Here is a 19,228-nt window from a genome sequence, read left to right on the forward strand (position 1 = left end):
TCCGGCTGACTGTGTGATCACGCTCTCCATAGCCGATGTGAATAAGTCCTTTAAACAAGTTAACATTCACAATGCCGCAGGGTCAGACAGATTACCAGGATGTGTACTCCGAGCATGCGCTGACCAACTGGCAAGTGTCTTGACATTTTCAACCTAACCCTGACCTAGACTGTAATACCTACATGTTTCAAGCAGACCACCATAGTCCCCGTGCCCAAGAACACTGTCTAAATTACTAATCACATGTAGCAATCCCATCTCCAGTCATGAAATGCTTTGAAAGGATGGTCATGGCCCATATCAACACCATCATCCCAGACACCCTGGACCCACTCGAATTCGCACACCTACCCAACGGATCCACAGATGACGCCATCTCTATCGTACGCCACACTGCCCATTCCCACATGGACAAAAATAACACCTACATGTGAAGGCTGTTCATTGACTACAGCTCAGCGTTCAACACCATAGTGCCCTCCAAGCTCACTAATAAGGACCCTGGGATTAAACTCCCTCTGCAATTGGATAATAGAATTTGACAGGATGCTGAGGCTAGGCAACAACACATTCGCAGCGCTGACCCTCAAACCCAATCAATCACCTAACCTCAGGGCCGTGTGCTTTGCCCCCTCCTGCAGTCCCTGTTTGCCCACGACTGTGTGGCCGCACATGACTCCAACACCATCATTAACTTTGCTGACAACACAACAGGAGTAGAACTGATCACTGACGATGATGAGACAGCCTACAGGGAGGTCAGAGACCTGGCAGTGGTGTGATGCCAGAACAACAACCTCTCCCTCAACACCAGCAAGACAAAATTAGCTTATTGTGGACTACAGGAAACAAAAGGCAAAACACACCCCCATTTACATCGACAGGACAGTAATGGAGACGATCAAGAGCTTCAATTTCCCCGTGTTCACATCACGAAGGACCAATCATGGCCCAAACACACCAACACAGTCGTAAAGAGGGCACGACAATGCCTCTTCCCCCTCAGGAGGCTGAAAAGATTTGTCATGGGCCCTCGTATCCTCAAAAGTTCTACAACAAAAAGGCTTCTACCCCAAAGCCATAAGACTGCTGAAAAGTTAACCAAACGGCTTCCCGGACTTTCTGCTTTTCACCCCTTACCTACATAGTACTTAAACTTTTTTTTCATAACTCCACAAAACATTGACATTTGTGTCATGGTGTGGGTCTTTAGTAGGTCGTAGTGCAGTGCACAATGACAGCAGCATTCCCTTGACTTCACCAGACCTGGTGATCTCCTCTCCTGCACTAGATAAGCGTCTGGCTACTGGTCACATCAGATTATTATGAAAGAGAAATGGGAGGATGAGGAAAAAACAAATGGAGACAGAACAGAATGAAATCCATAGACAATCACCTCCCATTACCATCTAGTCTACCCAGAGATGACTAATTACTAAATCAGGCTGGAGGGAAGCCACTTCCTCTCCTGTGTGTGCCTGTGGATTTGTGACAAGAACAAAAGGTGGCAGAGAAAGAGGTCCTCCTTTTTCTGTAGTCCACAATCATCTCTTTAGTCTTGGTTACGTTGAGGAATAGGTTGTTATTCTGGAACCCCGGCCAGGTCTCTGACCTCCTCCCTATAGGCTGTCTCGTCATTGATAAGGCTGTTGTGTCATCTGCAAATGTAATGATGGTGTTGGAGTCGTGCCTGGCCATGCAGTCGTGGGTGAACAGGGAGTACAGGAGGGGAATGAGCACGCACCCCTGGGGGGCTCCAGTGTTGAGGATCAGCATGGCAGATGTGTTACTACCTACCCGCACCCCCTGGGGACGGCCCGTCAGGAAGTCCAGGATCCAGTTGCAGAGGGAGGTGTTTAGTCCCAGGATCCTTAGCTTAGTGATGAGCTTTGAGGGCATTATGGTGTTGAACGCTGAGCTGTAGTCAATGAATAGCATTCTCATGTATGTGTTCCTTTTGTCCAGGTGGTAAAGGGCAGTGTGGAGTGCAATAGAGATCGTCTGTGGATCTGTTTGGGCGGTATGCAAATTGGAGTGGGTCTAGGGTTTCTGGGATAATGGTGTTGATGTGAGCCATTACCAGCCTTTCAAAGCACTTCATGGCTACGGACGGACATGAGTGCTACTTTGTGTTCTTGGGCACAGGAACTATGGTGGTCTGCTTGAAACATGTGGGTATTATAGACTCAATCAGGGACATGTTTAAAATGTCAGTGAAGACACCTGCCAGTTGGTTAGCACATGCCCGGAGCACACATCCTGGTAATCCATCTGGCCCCGCAGCCTTGTGTATGTTGGCCTGTTTAAAAGGTCTTACTCACGTCGGCTACGGAGAGCGTGAACACAGTCATCAGGAACAGCTGATGCTCTCATGCATGCCTCAGTGTTGCTTGCCTTGAAACGAGCATATTAGTGACTTATGCTCGTCTGGCAGGCTCATGTCACTAGGCAGCTTGCGTCTGTGCTTCCCTTTGTAGTCTGTAATAGTGTGCAAGCCATGCCTCATAAGACAAGTGCCGGAGCCGGTGTAATACGATTCAATCTTAGCTCTATATTGACGCTTTGCCTGTTTGATGGTTCGTCGCAGGGCATAGCACGATTTCTTGTAAGCTCCCGGGTGAGTCCCGCACCTTGAAAGCGACAGCTCTGCCCTTTAGCTCAGTGCGAATGTTGCCTGTAATCCATGGCTTCCGGTTGGGGTATGTACATACAGTCACTGTGGGGACGTCGTCCTCGATGCACTTATTGATAAAGCCAGTAACTGATGTGGTCTACTCCTCAATGCCATCGGAAGAAACCCAGAACATGTTTCAGTCTGTGATAACAAAACAGTCCTATAGTTTAGCATCTGCTTCATCTGACCACTTTTTTAAAGACCGAGTCACTGGTGCTTCCTGCTTTAATTTTTGCTTGTAAGCCGGAATCAGGAGGATAGAGTTGTGGTAGGATTTACCAAATGGAGGGCGAGGGAGAGCTTTGTACGCGTCTCTGTGTGTGGAGTACAGGTGATCTAGAATTTTTTTTCCCTCTGCTTGCACATTTAACATGTTGATAGAAATTTGGTAGAACTGATTTAAGTTTTCCTGCAGTCTCCGGGCCACTAGGATCGAGGCCTCTGGGTGAGTGGTTTCCTGTTTGCTTATTTCCTTATACAGCTGACTGAGTGCGGTCTTAGTGCCAGCATCTGTCTGTGGTGGTAAATAAACAGCCACGAAAAGTATAGCTGAAAACTCTAGGCAAGTAGCGTGGCCAACAATCTATTTCAGGCGAGCAAAATCTAGACTTCCTCAGATTTCATGCACCAGCTGTTGTTTACAAATATGCACCCCCCCTCCCCCCTCCTCATCTTAGGACATCTACTTTGTGCATGACACAAGTCATTTTTCCAACAATTGTTTACAGACAGATTATTTCACTTATAATTCACTGTTTTACAATTCCAGTGGGTCAGAAGTTTACATACACTAAGTTGACTGTGCCTTTAAACAGCTTGGAAAATTCAAGGAAATGATGTCATGGCTTTAGAAGCCTCTGAAGTCAATTGGAGGTGTACCTGTAGATGTATTTCAAGGCCTACCTTCAAACTCAGTGCCTCTTTGCTTGACATTATGGGAAAATCAAAAGAAATCAGGACTTCAGGGGGAAAAAAAACATTGTAGACCTCCACAAGTCTGGTTCATCCTTGGGAGCAATTTCCAAATGCCTGAAGGTACCATGTTCATCTGTACAAACAATAGTATGCAAGTATAAACACCATTGGACCATGCAGCCGTCATACCGCTCAGGAAGGAGACGCGTTCTGTCTCCTAGAGATTAACGTACTTTGGTGTGAAAAGTGCAAATCAATCCCAGAACAACAGCAAAGGACCTTGTGAAGATACTGGAGGAAACGGGTACAAAAGTATCTATATCCACAGTAAAAACAAGTCCTATAATCGACATAACCTGAAAGGCTGCTCAGCAGGGAACAAGCCACTGCTCTAAAACCACCATAAAAAAGCCAGACTACGGTTTGCAACTGCACATGGGGACAAAGATCATACTTTTTGGGGAAATGTCCTCTGGTCTGATGAAACAAAAATAGAATTGTTTGGCCATAATGACCATCCTTATGTTTGGAGGAAAAAGGGAGGCGCTTGCAAGCCGAAGAACACCATCCCAACTGTGAAGCACGGGGGTGGCAGCATCATGTTGTGGGGATGCTTTGCCGCAGGAGGGTCTGTTGCACTTCACAAAATAGATGGCGTCATGAGGAAAGAAAATTATGTGGATATATTGAAGCAACATCTCAAGAAATCGGTCAGGAAGTTAAAACTTGGTTGCAAATGGGTCCTCCAAATGGACAATGACCCCAAGCATACTTCCAAAGTTGTGGCAAAATGGCTTAAGGACAAGTTAGTCAATGTATTGGAGTGGCCATCACAAAGCCCTGACCTCATCCTATAGAAAATGTGTGGGCAGAACTGAAAAAGCTTGTGCGAGCAAGGGGGCTTACAAACCTGTCTCAGTTACACCAGCTCTGTTAGGAGGAAATTCACCCAACTTATTTCGGGAAGCTTGTGGAAGACTACCCAAAACATTTGACCCAAGTTAAACAATTTAAAGGCAATGCTACCAAATACTAATTGAGTGCATGTAAACCTCTGACCCACTGGGAATGTGATGAAAGAAATAAAAGCTGGAAAATCTAGGATTAGATGTCAGGAATTGTGAAAAACAGGTATATGTAAACTTCCCTACTTCAACTGTAGATGTTTAATATTCTGATGGATGTAATGCACAGTTGACACTATTGTCCAGGGAACACTTTACTTGAAGCCTCCACCAACATAATGCTGTTGTAACAATAACATACTGTATTTATGTTGTTTGTACCTTATCTGCCTACCAGCTGTAAAGTTCAGAAATCAAAGATTCGTCTCCATTTCTCTATCGCTCCACCTCTCCATCGATCTCTATCCCTCCGCCTCTCACCTGTCATAGTGAAACCCTGAGAGTAGATGATCTCTCCGTCTCCGTAGAAGAGTTCGTCGTCATCCTCGTCATCCTGGTCAGCGTAGCCGTGCAGGTGCTCCAGATAGGGCAGTACAGTCATGCTACGCCACGCGTCCCTCCGATCAGCACTAGGGGGCATGGGCACCAGAGGCTCCGTTGCAGGGTGTTTCTTCCTTACCCAGCTGAAACCACAGAACATTAGTTACAGAATAAAACATTCCAGAAACTTAAAATGAGATAAAATAAAGATTGTGGGCCCCAACCTCATTTTTGGGGGCAACATATGCCTTTCATTTTGGACCCATCAAGCTTATTCTTTGTTTGTGCAGCTAATTTAGTTTATTTAGCTAGGTGAGTCAGTTGAGAACCAATTCTTAATAATGCTCGAGATGCCCAAGGCAAAAAAACTCAGTGACACCTTATTTGCTTAAAGGGATACTTTGAGATTTTAGCCATTAGACCCTTTATCTACTTAACCAGAGTCAGATTAACTTGTGGATAAAATGTGTATCTCTGTGTCCAGTATGTTAGAGAGTTTCCCCGAGACAATGCTAAATAGAGTTAGCACAATGACTGGAAGTCTATGGGTATCTGCTTCAAGTCATTGCGCTAATGCTTGTTAGCAACTTCCTTCAAACTTCACACATCTGACTCAGAGGAAGTAGATAAAGCACCTATTTGTCAAAATCCCGAAGTATCCCTTTAAACAAGAGGATTTGCTTATGGAAACATCACAATACAGTGCCTTTAGAAAGTATTAACATCCCTTTACTTTTTTCTCCCAAGAAATGTGTTACAACCGGAATTTAAAATGTATTCAATTGAGATTGTGCGTTACTGGCCTCACACACACACAACCCCATAATGTCAAAGTGGAATTATGTTTTTTTTTGTTTTTTTTTACAAATTAACTAAAAATGAAAAGTGGAAACGTCTCAAGTCAATAAGTATTCAACCCCTTTGTTATGGCAAGCCTAAATAAGTTCAGGAGTAAAACTTTGCTTAAGTCACATAAGTTGCATGTGCAATAAGTGTTTAACATGATTTTTGAATTACTTCCACATCCATTTCCCGACACATATAGATAATTGTAAGGTCCCGCAGTTGAACAGTGAATTTCAACCAGTAAGACCAGGGAGGTTTTCCAATGCTCGTAAATGAGAACTTGTTCTCAACTACCCTACCTGATTAAATAAAGGTGAAATAAATAAATAAATGGTTCGCAAAGTAAGACACCGATTGGTAGATGGGTAAACATTTTAAAAGCAGACATTGAATATCCCTTTGTGCATGGTGAAGTTATTAAATACAATGTTGATGGTGTATCAATACGTCCAGTCACTACAAAGATACAGGAATCCTTCCTAACTCAGTTGCCGGAGAGGAAGGAAACCGCCCAGGGATTTCACGAGGCCAATGGTGATTTTAAAACAGTTACCGAGTTTAATGGCTGTGATAGGAGAAAACTGAGGATGGATCAACAAAATTGTAGTTACGCAAGAATGCTAACCTAAATGATAGAGTGAAAAGAAGGAAGCCTGTACAGAATAAAGATATTCCAAAACATGCATCCTGTTTGCAATAAGGTACTAAAGTAAAACTGCAAAAAAAATCCTGAATACAAAGAGTTATGTTTGGGGCAAATCCTACACATTTGAGTTGCTTACCAAGATGACTGTTGAATGTTCCACGTTCTAGTTTTGACTTAGAATTTCAAGCCGATTTTATGGCACACTTGAAAATGCCTGTCTAGCAATGATCAACAACCAACTTGACGGAGCTTGAAGAATTTTAAAAAGAAGAATGTGCAAATATTGTACAATCCAGGTGTGCAAAGCTCTGAGAGACTTACCCAGAAAGTCTCGCATCGCTGCCAAAGGTGATTCTAACATGCATTGCCTCAGTGTTGTGAATATTTATGTCAATTAGATATTTCCGTATTTCATTTTCATTACATTTGAATTTTTTTTTAAATTAAAAAACATGTTTTCACTTTGTCATTATGGAGTATTGTGTGTAGATGGGTGAATTCTAATTTGTAGAATGCAACAAAATGGGGTTCTGAATGCGTTCTGAAGGCAATGTATATGTAACATCCTTGAACCTCTTGATATTCCCCATCCCGGATCCGGGATCGTGAATAAAGCCTCAGGCTCATTAGCATAACGCAACGTTAACAATTTCTGAAAATCGCAAATAAAATGAAAATCATGCGCCTGCTCTCAAGCTTAGCCTTTTCTTAACAACACTGTCATCTCAGATTTTCAAAATATGCTTTTGAACCATAGGAAATCAATCATTTGTGTAAGAGTATTGCAAGCTAGCTTAGCATTTTGAGTAGCATTTAGCACGCAACAATTTCACAAAAACCAGATAACCAAATAAATAAAATCATTTACCTTTGAAGAGCTTCGGATGTTTTCAATGAGGAGACTCTCAGTTACATAGCAAATGTTCAGTTTTTCCTGAAAGAATCTTTGTGTAGGAGAAATCGCTCACATTTGGCTACCGAAACGAACCGAAAATTCAGTCACCAAAACGTCAAACTTTTTCCGAATTAACTCCATAATATTGACGGAAACATGGCAAACGTTGTTTAGAATCAATTCTCAAGGTGTTTTTTCACATATCTCTTCATTGATATGCAGTTCGTGGAAGCCTGCTTTCCCCTCAGAATCGCATGGAAAAATACCAGCAGCTGAAAAAGACGCACCAATTTCGACGGAGGACACCGGGCGGACACCTGGAAAATGTGGTCTCTTATGGTCAATCTTCCAATGATATGCCTACAAATACGTCACAATGCTGCAGACAGCTTGGGGAAACGACAGAAAGGGCAGGCTCATTCCTCTCGCATTCACAGCCATATAAGGAGACAATGGAAAACGGAGCCTCAAAAATCCTGCTGATTTCCTGGTTGCCGTTTCATCTTGGTTTTGCCTGTAGCTCCCGTTCTAGGGCACCCACAGACAATATCTTTGCAGTTCTGGAAAATTCAGAGTGTTTTCTTTCCAAAGCTATCAATTATATGCAGTCGAGCATCTTTTTGTGGCAAAATATCTTGTTTAAAACGGGAACGTTTTTCATCCAAAAATGAAATTGCGCCCCCAGAGTTTCAAGAGGATAAATGTGTGAAAGAAACTACTAAAGGGGGAATGTCCCAGGGCTCTGCAGCTGACATGTAGGGGAACATGGGGACAGGCTTTGACATCTCTATGACAAAGAGGCAAGCTTCTGTCATATACCACGTCATTAGGCAGTGTGTGTTCTCTCCAGACCGGGGTTCAAATACAATTTCAATTATTTTAAATTACATTTCAAAGTAAGAATTTCTAGATTTTTTTATTTTGAAGATACATTCTAATATTCCACTAATTGCATTTGGAAATACAGTTGGAAAGTATCGGCGTGTATTTGAAAATACTCAAATACACAGGCAAGTGTATTTTCAAATACAAATACTCCCTTGCATAAAAATCCAGGTCGGTTTGGTCCTAGAGTTGAAATAAAGTATTGGGAAATAAGTATTTGAAAATGGTTTCAAATAGCAGGCCGTTTATAGAATTGTTTTAAAATACTCCTAATACAGATAGTTGATTCAGCACCACATTACTGGAAAATAATCAAATAGAGTAAGTATTTAAATAACAAATACTTAGATAATGTATTTGAAGCCAGGTCTGGTTCTCTCTTACTCATTTACACATCAAATAGCGTGCACACACACACACACAAACACTAGGGTCTCCTAATTAGGGGGATTGGTGGAAACAGCTGGTCTCTCCCAAGAGCACAGGCCTTTCATGTGTTTCATTTTTTTTTTAAAGACACTCCCTGTCATCCATTACTACCATAGTAATTTGACAAGCAAATACTCAACTACTGTACTGAAGTACAGTACAGAGATAGAGAGAGACTTGTTAGTGTGAAAAGCCTACTCCCAAGCCAGCTTCAAAGCCAAATCTCCAGTGTCCTCACATTGGGCTAACTACTAGTAATGGGGGGGTTCCCTCGTCTCTCTGCAGCAGACATATGGTGAGCAATATGTTTGGAACACCAAATCGCAATAAAATCACAAAACATTATTGGGATGATATCGTATGGCGAGGTCCCTAGAAATTCCCAGCCCTAGTAAATACAGGACAACAAAGTAGTCTTTGCAGCCAGGCATGATTTGCTCTGAAGTGGGCAGACTATAAGTGCAGATTGAGGACAACAGAAGCAGAGCTGCAATGCACAACAATAGAGCGATGTGTCATGACAACTGACCAAGGATTTCTTTGTCATTTGCACTGCAGTATGTGTCACCACTAAATCTCCTGCATGTCATGAAGCAGAATCACCTTGACAGGGCTCATATTTTAGGAGACAGAAATGTCCCACGTCCCCTTCCTCCTATTGCTAGAAATAGTGAAGAGCTAAGCAACACACTATGTAACAGGCAGCTTCCTTTCTGAGAGGAGTGAGTAGAGAGGCCTGTGGAGACCTTGGCCTTTTGTTTCGTAACACATGGAGCATCAGTGACGACAGGCTTGCCATGGGGCCACAGAGGTAGGTGTATGTGCACACAGTATGAGTGCTTGTGTGGGTGCATGTGTTTTCTGTACATTGTGACGTGGGATTGATTGTGTGTTTTCTGTACGTTGTGTGTACAACTCTTTTACGTTCAAGCTACACCTCCGTCGAAAATCTTCTCCATGATTATAACAGGACACACTCCCACTCACTGCTATTTACTGATCAAGTGCTGCAGCCATTCTCCTCCACCTCCGCTCACTAGTTATATAAAGAAGGCTAACCAATGGAATAAGCAGTTACTTAAAGCAACTGATATATGTATACTGAACAAAAATATAAAATGCAAAAGTGTTGGTCCCATGGGTCATGAGTTGAAATAAAAGATCAGAAATGTTCCATACAACATTCCACGGGCCACAATCAACAGCCTGATCAACTCTATGAGAAGGAAATGTGTAGCACAGCAAGAGGCAAGTGGTGGTCACACCAGATACTGGCTGGTTTTCTGATCCATGCCCCTTTTTTATTTTTATTTTTTTTTACATTTAAAAAGGGTATCTGTGACTAACAGATGCATATCTGTATTCCCAGTCATGTGAAATCCATAGATTTGGGCCTATTTAATGTATTTCAATTGACTGATTTCCTTATATGAACTGTAACTCAGTAAAATATTTGAAATTGTTGCATGTTATTTGTGTTCAGGCGTATAATTGTGATGTGCATTTAAGACAAGACCAGTAAAATGTGTAGGGTAGGATAATACGTTGTGTGTGTGTGTAGGGTAGGATAATACGTTGTGTGTGTGTGTAGGGTAGGATAATACGTTGTGTGTGTGTGTGTGTGTGTGTGTGTGTGTAGGGTAGGATAATACGTTGTGTGTGTGTGTAGGGTAGGATAATACGTTGTGTGTGTGTGTAGGGTAGGATAATACGTTGTGTGTGTGTGTAGGGTAGGATAATACGTTGTGTGTGTGTGTGTGTGTGTGTGTGTGTGTGTGTGTGGTAGGATAATACGTTGTGTGTCTCCTCGCCACGCGCCCTCACCACTGGTGTCCCCCAGGGCTCTGTTCTAGGCCCTCTCCTATTCTCGCTATACACCAAGTCACTTGGCTCTGTCATAACCTCACATGGTCTCTCCTATCATTGCTATGCAGACGACACACAATTAATCTTCTCCTTTCCCCCTTCTGATGACCAGGTGGCGAATCGCATCTCTGCATGTCTGGCAGACATATCAGTGTGGATGACGGATCACCACCTCAAGCTGAACCTCGGCAAGTCGGAGCTGCTCTTCCTCCCGGGGAAGGACTGCCCGTTCCATGATCTCGCCATCACGGTTGACAACTCCATTGTGTCCTCCTCCCAGAGCGCTAAGAACCTTGGCGTGATCCTGGACAACACCCTGTCGTTCTCAACCAACATCATGGCGGTGGCCCGTTCCTGTAGGTTCATGCTCTACAACATCCGCAGAGTACGACCCTGCCTCACACAGGAAGCGGCGCAGGTCCTAATCCAGGCACTTGTCATCTCCCGTCTGGATTACTGCAACTCGCTGTTGGCTGGGCTCCCTGCCTGTGCCATTAAACCCCTACAACTCATCCAGAACGCCGCAGCCCGTCTGGTGTTCAACCTTCCCAAGTTCTCTCACGTCACCCCGCTCCTCCGCTCTCTCCACTAGCTTCCAGTTGAAGCTCGCATCCGCTACAAGACCATGGTGCTTGCCTACGGAGCTGTGAGGGGAACGGCACCGCAGTACCTCCAGGCTCTGATCAGGCCCTACACCCAAACAAGGGCACTGCGTTCATCCACCTCTGGCCTGCTCGCCTCCCTACCACTGAGGAAGTACAGTTCCCGCTCAGCCCAGTCAAAACTGTTCGCTGCTCTGGCCCCCAATGGTGGAACAAACTCCCTCACGACGCCAGGACAGCGGAGTCAATCACCACCTTCCGGAGACACCTGAAACCCCACCTCTTCAAGGAATACCCAGGATAGGATAAGTAATCCTTCTCACCCCCCCTTAAATGACTTAGATGCACTATTGTAAAGTGGCTGTTCCACTGGATGTCAGAAGGTGAATTCACCAATTTGTAAGTCGCTCTGGATAAGAGCGTCTGCTAAATGACTTAAATGTAAATGTAATGTAAATGCGTTGGGTAGGATAATACGTTTGTGTGTGGGGTAGGATAATACGTTGTGTGTGTGGGGTAGGATAATACGTTGTGTGTGTAGGGTAGGATAATACGTTGTGTGTGTGTGTGGAGGGTAGGATAATACGTTGTGTGTGTGTGTGGAGGGTAGGATAATACGTTGTGTGTGTGTGTGGAGGGTAGGATAATACGTTGTGTGTGTGTGTGGAGGGTAGGATAATACGTTGTGTGTGTGTGTGGGGTAGGATAATACGTTGTGTGTGTGTGGGGTGGATAATACGTTGTGTGTGTGGGGTAGGATAATACGTTGTGTGTGTGTGGGGTAGGATAATACGTTGTGTGTGTGGGGTAGGATAATACGTTGTGTGTGTGTGGGTGTGTAGGATAATACGTTGTGTGTGTGTGTGGGGTAGGATAATACGTTGTGTGTGTGTGTGGGGTAGGATAATACGTTGGTGTGTGTGGGGTGGGATAATACGTTGTGTGTGTGGGGTAGGATAATACGTTGTGTGTGTGTGTGTGTGTGGGGGGTAGGATAATACGTTGTGTGTGTGTGTGGGGTAGGATAATACGTTGTGTGTGTGTGTGTGTGTGTGTGGTAGGATAATACGTTGTGTGTGTGTGTGTGGTAGGATAATACGTTGTGTGTGTGTGTGTGGTAGGATAATACGTTGTGTGTGTGTGTGTGTGTGTGTGTAGGATAATACGTTGTGTGTGTGTGTGTGGTTGTAGGATAATACGTTGTGTGTGTGTATGTGGTAGGATAATACGTTGTGTGTGTGTGTGTGTTGTGTGTGTGTGGGTAGGATAGGTGTGTGTGTGGTAGGATACGTTGTGTGTGTGTGTGTGTGTGGATAATACGTAGGATAATACGTTGTGTGTGTGTGTGTGTGGGTAGGATAATACGTTGTGTGTGTGTGGGGTAGGATAATACGTTGTGTGTGTGGGGGGGTAGGATAATACGTTGTGTGTGTGTGGGGTAGGATAATACGTTGTGTGTGTGTGGGGGTAGGATAATACGGTGTGTGTGGGGTAGGATAATACGTTGTGTGTGTGTGGGGTAGGATAATACGTTGTGTGTGTGTGGGGTAGGATAATACGTTGTGTGTGTGGGGTAGGATAATACGTTGTGTGTGTGTGGGGGGTAGGATAATACGTTGTGTGTGTGTGTGGGGTAGGATAATACGTTGTGTGTGTGTGGGGGGGTAGGATAATACGTTGTGTGTGTGTGGGGTGGGATAATACGTTGTGTGTGTGGGGTAGGATAATACGTTGTGTGTGTGTGTGGGGTAGGATAATACGTTGTGTGTGTGTGTGGGGGTAGGATAATACGTGTGTGTGTGTGTGTGTGTGTGTGGTAGGATAATACGTTGTGTGTGTGTGTGTGGTAGGATAATACGTTGTGTGTGTGTGTGTGGTAGGATAATACGTTGTGTGTGTGTGTGGGGTAGGATAATACGTTGTGTGTGTGTGGGGTAGGATAATACGTTGTGTGTGTGTGGGGTAGGATAATACGTTGTGTGTGTGTGTGTGGGTAGGATAATACGTTGTGTGTGTGTGTGGGGTAGGATAATACGTTGTGTGTGTGTGTGGGGGTAGGATAATACGTTGTGTGTGTGTGTGTGTGTGTGTGGTAGGATAATACGTTGTGTGTGTGTGTGTGGTAGGATAATACGTTGTGTGTGTGTGTGTGGTAGGATAATACGTTGTGTGTGTGTGTGTGTGTGTGGTAGGATAATACGTTGTGTGTGTGTGTGTGGTAGGATAATACGTTGTGTGTGTGTGTGTGGTAGGATAATACGTTGTGTGTGTGTGTGTGTGTGTGTAGGATAGGATAATACGTTGTGTGTGTGTGTGTGTGTGTGTAGGATAATACGTTGTGTGTGTGTGTGGGGTAGGATAATACGTTGTGTGTGTGTGTGGGGTAGGATAATACGTTGTGTGTGTGTGTGTGTGTGGATAATACGTTGTGTGTGTGTGGGGTAGGATAATACGTTGTGTGTGTGTGTGGGGTAGGATAATACGTTGTGTGTGTGTGTGGGGTAGGATAATACGTTGTGTGTGTGTGGGTAGGATAATACGTTGTGTGTGTGTGGGGTAGGATAATACGTTGTGTGTGTGTGGGGGTAGGATAATACGTTGTGTGTGTGTGGGGGTAGGATAATACGTTGTGTGTGTGTGGGGTAGGATAATACGTTGTGTGTGTGTGGGGTAGGATAATGCGTTGTGTGTGTGTGTGGTGTAGGATAATACGTTGTGTGTGTGTGGGGTAGGATAATACGTTGTGTGTGTGTAGGGTAGGATAATACGTTGTGTGTGTGTGTAGGGTAGGATAATACGTTGTGTGTGTGTGTAGGGTAGGATAATACGTTGTTTGTGTGTGTGTAGTATAATACGTTGTGTGTGTGTGTGGAAGGATAATACGTTGTGTGTGTGTGGGGTAGGATAATACGTTGTGTGTGTGTGGGGTAGGATAATACGTTGTGTGTGTGTGTGTGTGTGTGGTAGGATAATACGTTGTGTGTGTGTGGGGTAGGATAATACGTTGTGTGTGTGGGTAGGATAATACGTTGTGTGTGTGTGGGGTAGGATAATACGTTGTGTGTGTGTGTGTGTGTGGGTAGGATAGGATACGTTGTGTGTGTGTGGGAGGGTGTGTGTAGGATAATACGTTGTGTGTGTGGGGTAGGATAATACGTTGTGTGTGTGTGTGGAGGGTAGGATAATACGTTGTGTGTGTGTGGAGGGTAGGATAATACGTTGTGTGTGTGTGTGTGGGGTAGGATAATACGTTGTGTGTGTGGGGTAGGATAATACGTTGTGTGTGTGTGTGTGTGTGTGGGTAGGATAATACGTTGTGTGTGTGTGTGTGTGTGTGGGGTAGGATAATACGTTGTGTGTGTGTGTGTGTGGGGGTAGGATAATACGTTGTGTGTGTGTGTGTGTGGGGTAGGATAATACGTTGTGTGTGTGTGTGTGGGGGGTAGGATAATACGTTGTGTGTGTGTGTGTGGGGGTAGGATAATACGTTGTGTGTGTGTGTGTGTGGGGTAGGATAATACGTTGTGTGTGTGTGTGTGTGGGGTAGGATAATACGTTGTGTGTGTGTGTGTGTGGGGTAGGATAATACGTTGTGTGTGTGTGGGGGTAGGATAATACGTTGTGTGTGTGTGGGGTAGGATAATACGTTGTGTGTGTGTGTGGGGTAGGATAATACGTTGTGTGTGTGTGTGGGGTAGGATAATACGTTGTGTGTGTGTGTGGGGTAGGATAATACGTTGTGTGTGTGTGTGGGGTAGGATAATACGTTGTGTGTGTGTGTCAGGATAATACGTTGTGTGTGTCTGTGGCAGGATAATACGTTGTGTGTGTCTGTGGTAGGATAATACGTTGTGTGTGTGTGGTAGGATAATACGTTGTGTGTGTGTGGTAGGATAATACGTTGTGTGTGTGTGTGTGTGTGGTAGGATAATACGTTGTGTGTGTGTGTGTGTGGTAGGATAATACGTTGTGTGTGTGTGTAGGGTCGGATAATACGTTGTGTGTGTGTGTAAGGTCGGATAATACGCTGTGTGTGTGTGTGTAAGGTCGGATAATACGCTGTGTGTGTGTGTGTAAGGTCGGATAATACGCTGTGTGTGTGTGTAAGGTCGGATAATACGCTGTGTGTGTGTGTAAGGTCGGATAATACGCTGTGTGTGTGTGTAGGGTCGGATAATACGCTGTGTGTGTGTGTAGGGTCGGATAATACGCTGTGTGTGTGTGTAGGGTAGGATAATACATTGTGTGTGTGTGTGTAGGGTAGGATAATAAGTATCAAGTCTCCATAAAGCAGCCTAGTGAAACTGCTTCACTTTACGAGAAGGGGGCCCCTAAGGAGCCGGGACATTAAAGTTGCATTGACTCCAGCATGGTGTCGCTACCCATTGTAATTCTCCTTAATGTTAATATTTGCACAGAGCTGGGTAATTCATTTTAAAGACCCATCTGCCCTTTTGCCTGGTTAAATATTTATACTGTCATTTTTCTCCAGCTCCTATTTACGTCTCCTTATCCTTGGTTTATTTTGGCCACACATAGAAGGACCACATATGAAGGAGCGATTGATTACATACTCTTGAATAATTGCTATTAACATGCATTAAGGTAGGTTAGGCAATACAGGACGCACTGCATCCTATCATGATGTGCAATCCATACATGGAAGTGAAAGAAACATGAAGTTAAAACACATTTGCTATCAAATTAATAACCTATGAATAAGCCATGTTAATAAACTGAATATTGAAAAAGCATATACTAGAGGTATCTAAACCAACTCTCAAAATTTAATGCGATGCAGTGCTGTAGACCGCAGACCGCTGCGCCACTCGGGAGGCCAACATAGTTCATTACAAGCATGTGTATGTATCTACACACTACCTGTTTTCATCATTTTTCTCTCATTCCATTTTGCACCCAATACAGCGAGCCAAAATGAAATATGATTTTAAAGCAGTTTTGAGACGCCCACGGTGAATACAATACGTGATTTCCCCTCCCTCCCTCCCCGAGCTCTTGCATCACACAGATACGCTTCAGTCATCTGTTGCCATGGTAACTGCAGCCGGCATTCACCAGAGCATCAGCCCATGTAGTCAAGAGTCTTTAAGGGCTTGGGAGAGAAGGAAAAAAACTGGAAAGTTAGGAGAGAGAGAGGGAGCGATAGATTGGCTGGGCAGGGAAATGCTGCCTGTCTGACTGCTGCCTTTTTAACTACAGCTCATCAGAAGCCCTGAGGTAGCACCAAATAAGGCAACGGATCTCACTGCCACATGACTTCTTGATGATGTTAGATAGAGGCATACAAAAGGTTGGAAGCATAATTGGTTGTAACTGAGGTTGAATGGCGGGAACCCGGTTATCGATATTTATTTCCCAAAACCACTCACTTCTCCCAGGATAAAATAGCTGCGAGAACCCGGTAAATTAATTATGATAAGCATGGCGTGAAATGGAACTGTTAAATGATATGCAATGTCCAAATCGAGCTTCGCTACGAACTCTGCATGATGAATCAATCCTCAGGGTGGGGAAAGACAGCCCATCTCACTATGGAGGCATATAGACCTATGATCTCATCACGGTAAACTTTTTTTCTTTTCTTCCTGTGACAGGTAGGCCTACACTTGCTACAACATATATTATTGTAACATAGGCTAAAGACAGCATGTGTGCCTAATTTACCCATCCAGCTGGTGTTAAACTGCAATTGCAGTTTAAAAACAGCCTATCACTCGATTATCTTTACTTTAAATCATTGCACGCGCGAGCACTCTCTCCATGTCCTCGCTCTCCATCAACTACATTCAAATTGCTTCCAAAACAGATCTAGATTTATATATAGATGTCCTAGTCTACCTATTTCAGGTAATAAATTCAATGCAGTATCAGCTTTTATATTCGTCTAATTAATGATGGGTTATACATAATAAGCTTCTAACTTACAGCCTCTGTCTCTTGCGCAATACGGAACCTCCTGTGTTCCACTGGCCTCTCTCCTTAAATAACGTTCCTTAGCTCTTGGAGTCTCATGCAGGAAAAGCTAGGCTGGAATAGCTTGCTGGACATGATTTCTTATACCAATAGACTATCCGAATAGGGACGCAAGCTCTTGTTCCCTGAATGCTAAATACAGCAGCCAATCGAACTCATGGGTAGTTTGAAAGAAGAGCGAACGCGCAATAGCGGTCTGTAGCAGTTAACGGTTCAGACCCTTAACCGTTCAATCTTTGTGAAGAGAAGTTAAAGCCTTTTGCGTCTAATTCTAAATCTATGTTATTCAAGGATGTTATTAGAATGATGAAGATAAGGACAACAAAACATATTTCATTTAACTGTTGAAAGCGAGGAAGGAATGAAGCAACAATAGAAAGAGGTAGGCTCTAACATTAGGGGAAATATTTATGATATATATGAATCAGCCTACTGATTACATAAACAGGCCATTTCAAAATTTAAATTAAATTTGCTAGCCCATACTTGTAACTTTGTAAGCCACATGGGCCATTATGTTTTTGTGTGGTGGGTAATGTGCAGTAGCCTATATCATAGGTTATGTATTGTAAACAAACAGGAGCTGCATTACCATAAAAGCCTGTTCCAACACAATGGGCCTCACATTAGACCTCCACATGATACAAGAAAGAGGCAGTGGGTTCTGTTTTCTCCTCCCATCATTATCGAAGTGATACAATTTGGCCTTCAGCAGAGCACAGATGCAAATGACAACAAATCAATCACTAAAGTGACAGCTTGTTTCCTCAAGCACTTTACATTCATCATCCTATGTTGAAAAGAAATAGATTGGACATCGCTCATCACCGGACTGCTGCTGCCCCCCTCCAATCTCCGATTGAATTTGCATTTCAATTAAGAGCACTCTCTTTAGCAAGTATGGAGGTAAGTTCAACTGCTGCTTCAGCTAGAAAGGGAGCACGATGACTTACTTGTGTTGTCTAATGTTTTGTATTGAGAACCTCTTCTCAGGGTCATACTCAAGCATTCCTGTAAGAAAAATACAAAAATGTAATTATTGACAGCTACGTAATAATTTGAAAATGAAAGGAATAAATGCATCATGTCCTTATTTTTGTGCAGTGTTTAAATCGGGGCTATTTGACAACAATGAAAACAGACACTTGAGCATAATGAACATTTCCATCGAGAAAAACAGAGTGGCTGTCCTTCAAACATGTCTTTATCTGAGAAAATGTTTCAATACACTGCATATTCGTGATACATCAAAACAACAACTGTTGTGACACCGAAGGTACAATCACCACAAAGCCATCTCCAAAAGACTAACCTCCAAGAATGAATCACTACTAAGTACATTTGAGCGGTCAAATTAAGTCCAATAAAGAGGAACATTTATAATTCTGTGGCCATACCCTTCTTGTAATGAGTGATTCCTCACGAAATCGTGACAAAAAGACACCATGATTTGGGGGATTTTCACAAAATGTTATCCACTGAATGGTCATTTGGAGGAATAATTGTTGACATATACAGTGCCTTGCGAAAGTATTCGGCCCCCTTGAACTTTGCGACCTTTTGCCACATTTCAGGCTTCAAACATAAAGATATAAAACTGTATTTTTTGTGAAGAATCAACAACAAGTGGGACACAATCATGAAGTGGAACAACATTTATTGGATATTTCAAACTTTTTTAACAAATCAAAAACTGAAAAATTGGGCGAGCAAAATTATTCAGCCCCCTTAAAACTTGATGTGGATGTTGATCCCCACTTGGGAACTTTCCCTAACACCCTCAGCTGGAACGCAAAAAATATTCTTAAAAATATTTAACCTCCACACATTAACAAGTCCAATAGCTTAAATGAAAGATAAACACCTTGTTTATCTACCCAGCAAGTCAGATTTCTAAAATGTTTTACGGCGAAAACATAGCACATATTTATGTCAAACCACCACCAAAGACACAGCTAATTTGCATAGCCAAGTTGAACAAAATATACAATCAACAAACGCAGGATTAAACGAAAAATAAATCACTAACCT

General features: G+C 43.3%; 1 protein-coding gene across 1 annotated transcript in view; it reads right to left on the reverse strand.

Moving 5' to 3' along the window:
* The window catches only part of LOC135512754 (serine/threonine-protein kinase STK11-like), a 38,799-nt gene that overhangs the window by 11,921 nt on the left and 7,650 nt on the right, over nucleotides 1–19,228 (reverse strand). Inside the window, exons 8-9 of the mRNA XM_064935098.1 lie at nucleotides 18,151–18,208; nucleotides 4,975–5,177 (exon numbers count right to left, since the gene is read on the reverse strand). Coding sequence (XP_064791170.1) covers nucleotides 4,975–5,177; nucleotides 18,151–18,208 — 261 coding nt within the window. The remainder of the gene's footprint in view (nucleotides 1–4,974; nucleotides 5,178–18,150; nucleotides 18,209–19,228) is intronic.

Source organism: Oncorhynchus masou, chromosome 24, assembly GCF_036934945.1.
Source record: "Oncorhynchus masou masou isolate Uvic2021 chromosome 24, UVic_Omas_1.1, whole genome shotgun sequence".
NCBI lineage: Eukaryota > Metazoa > Chordata > Actinopteri > Salmoniformes > Salmonidae > Oncorhynchus > Oncorhynchus masou.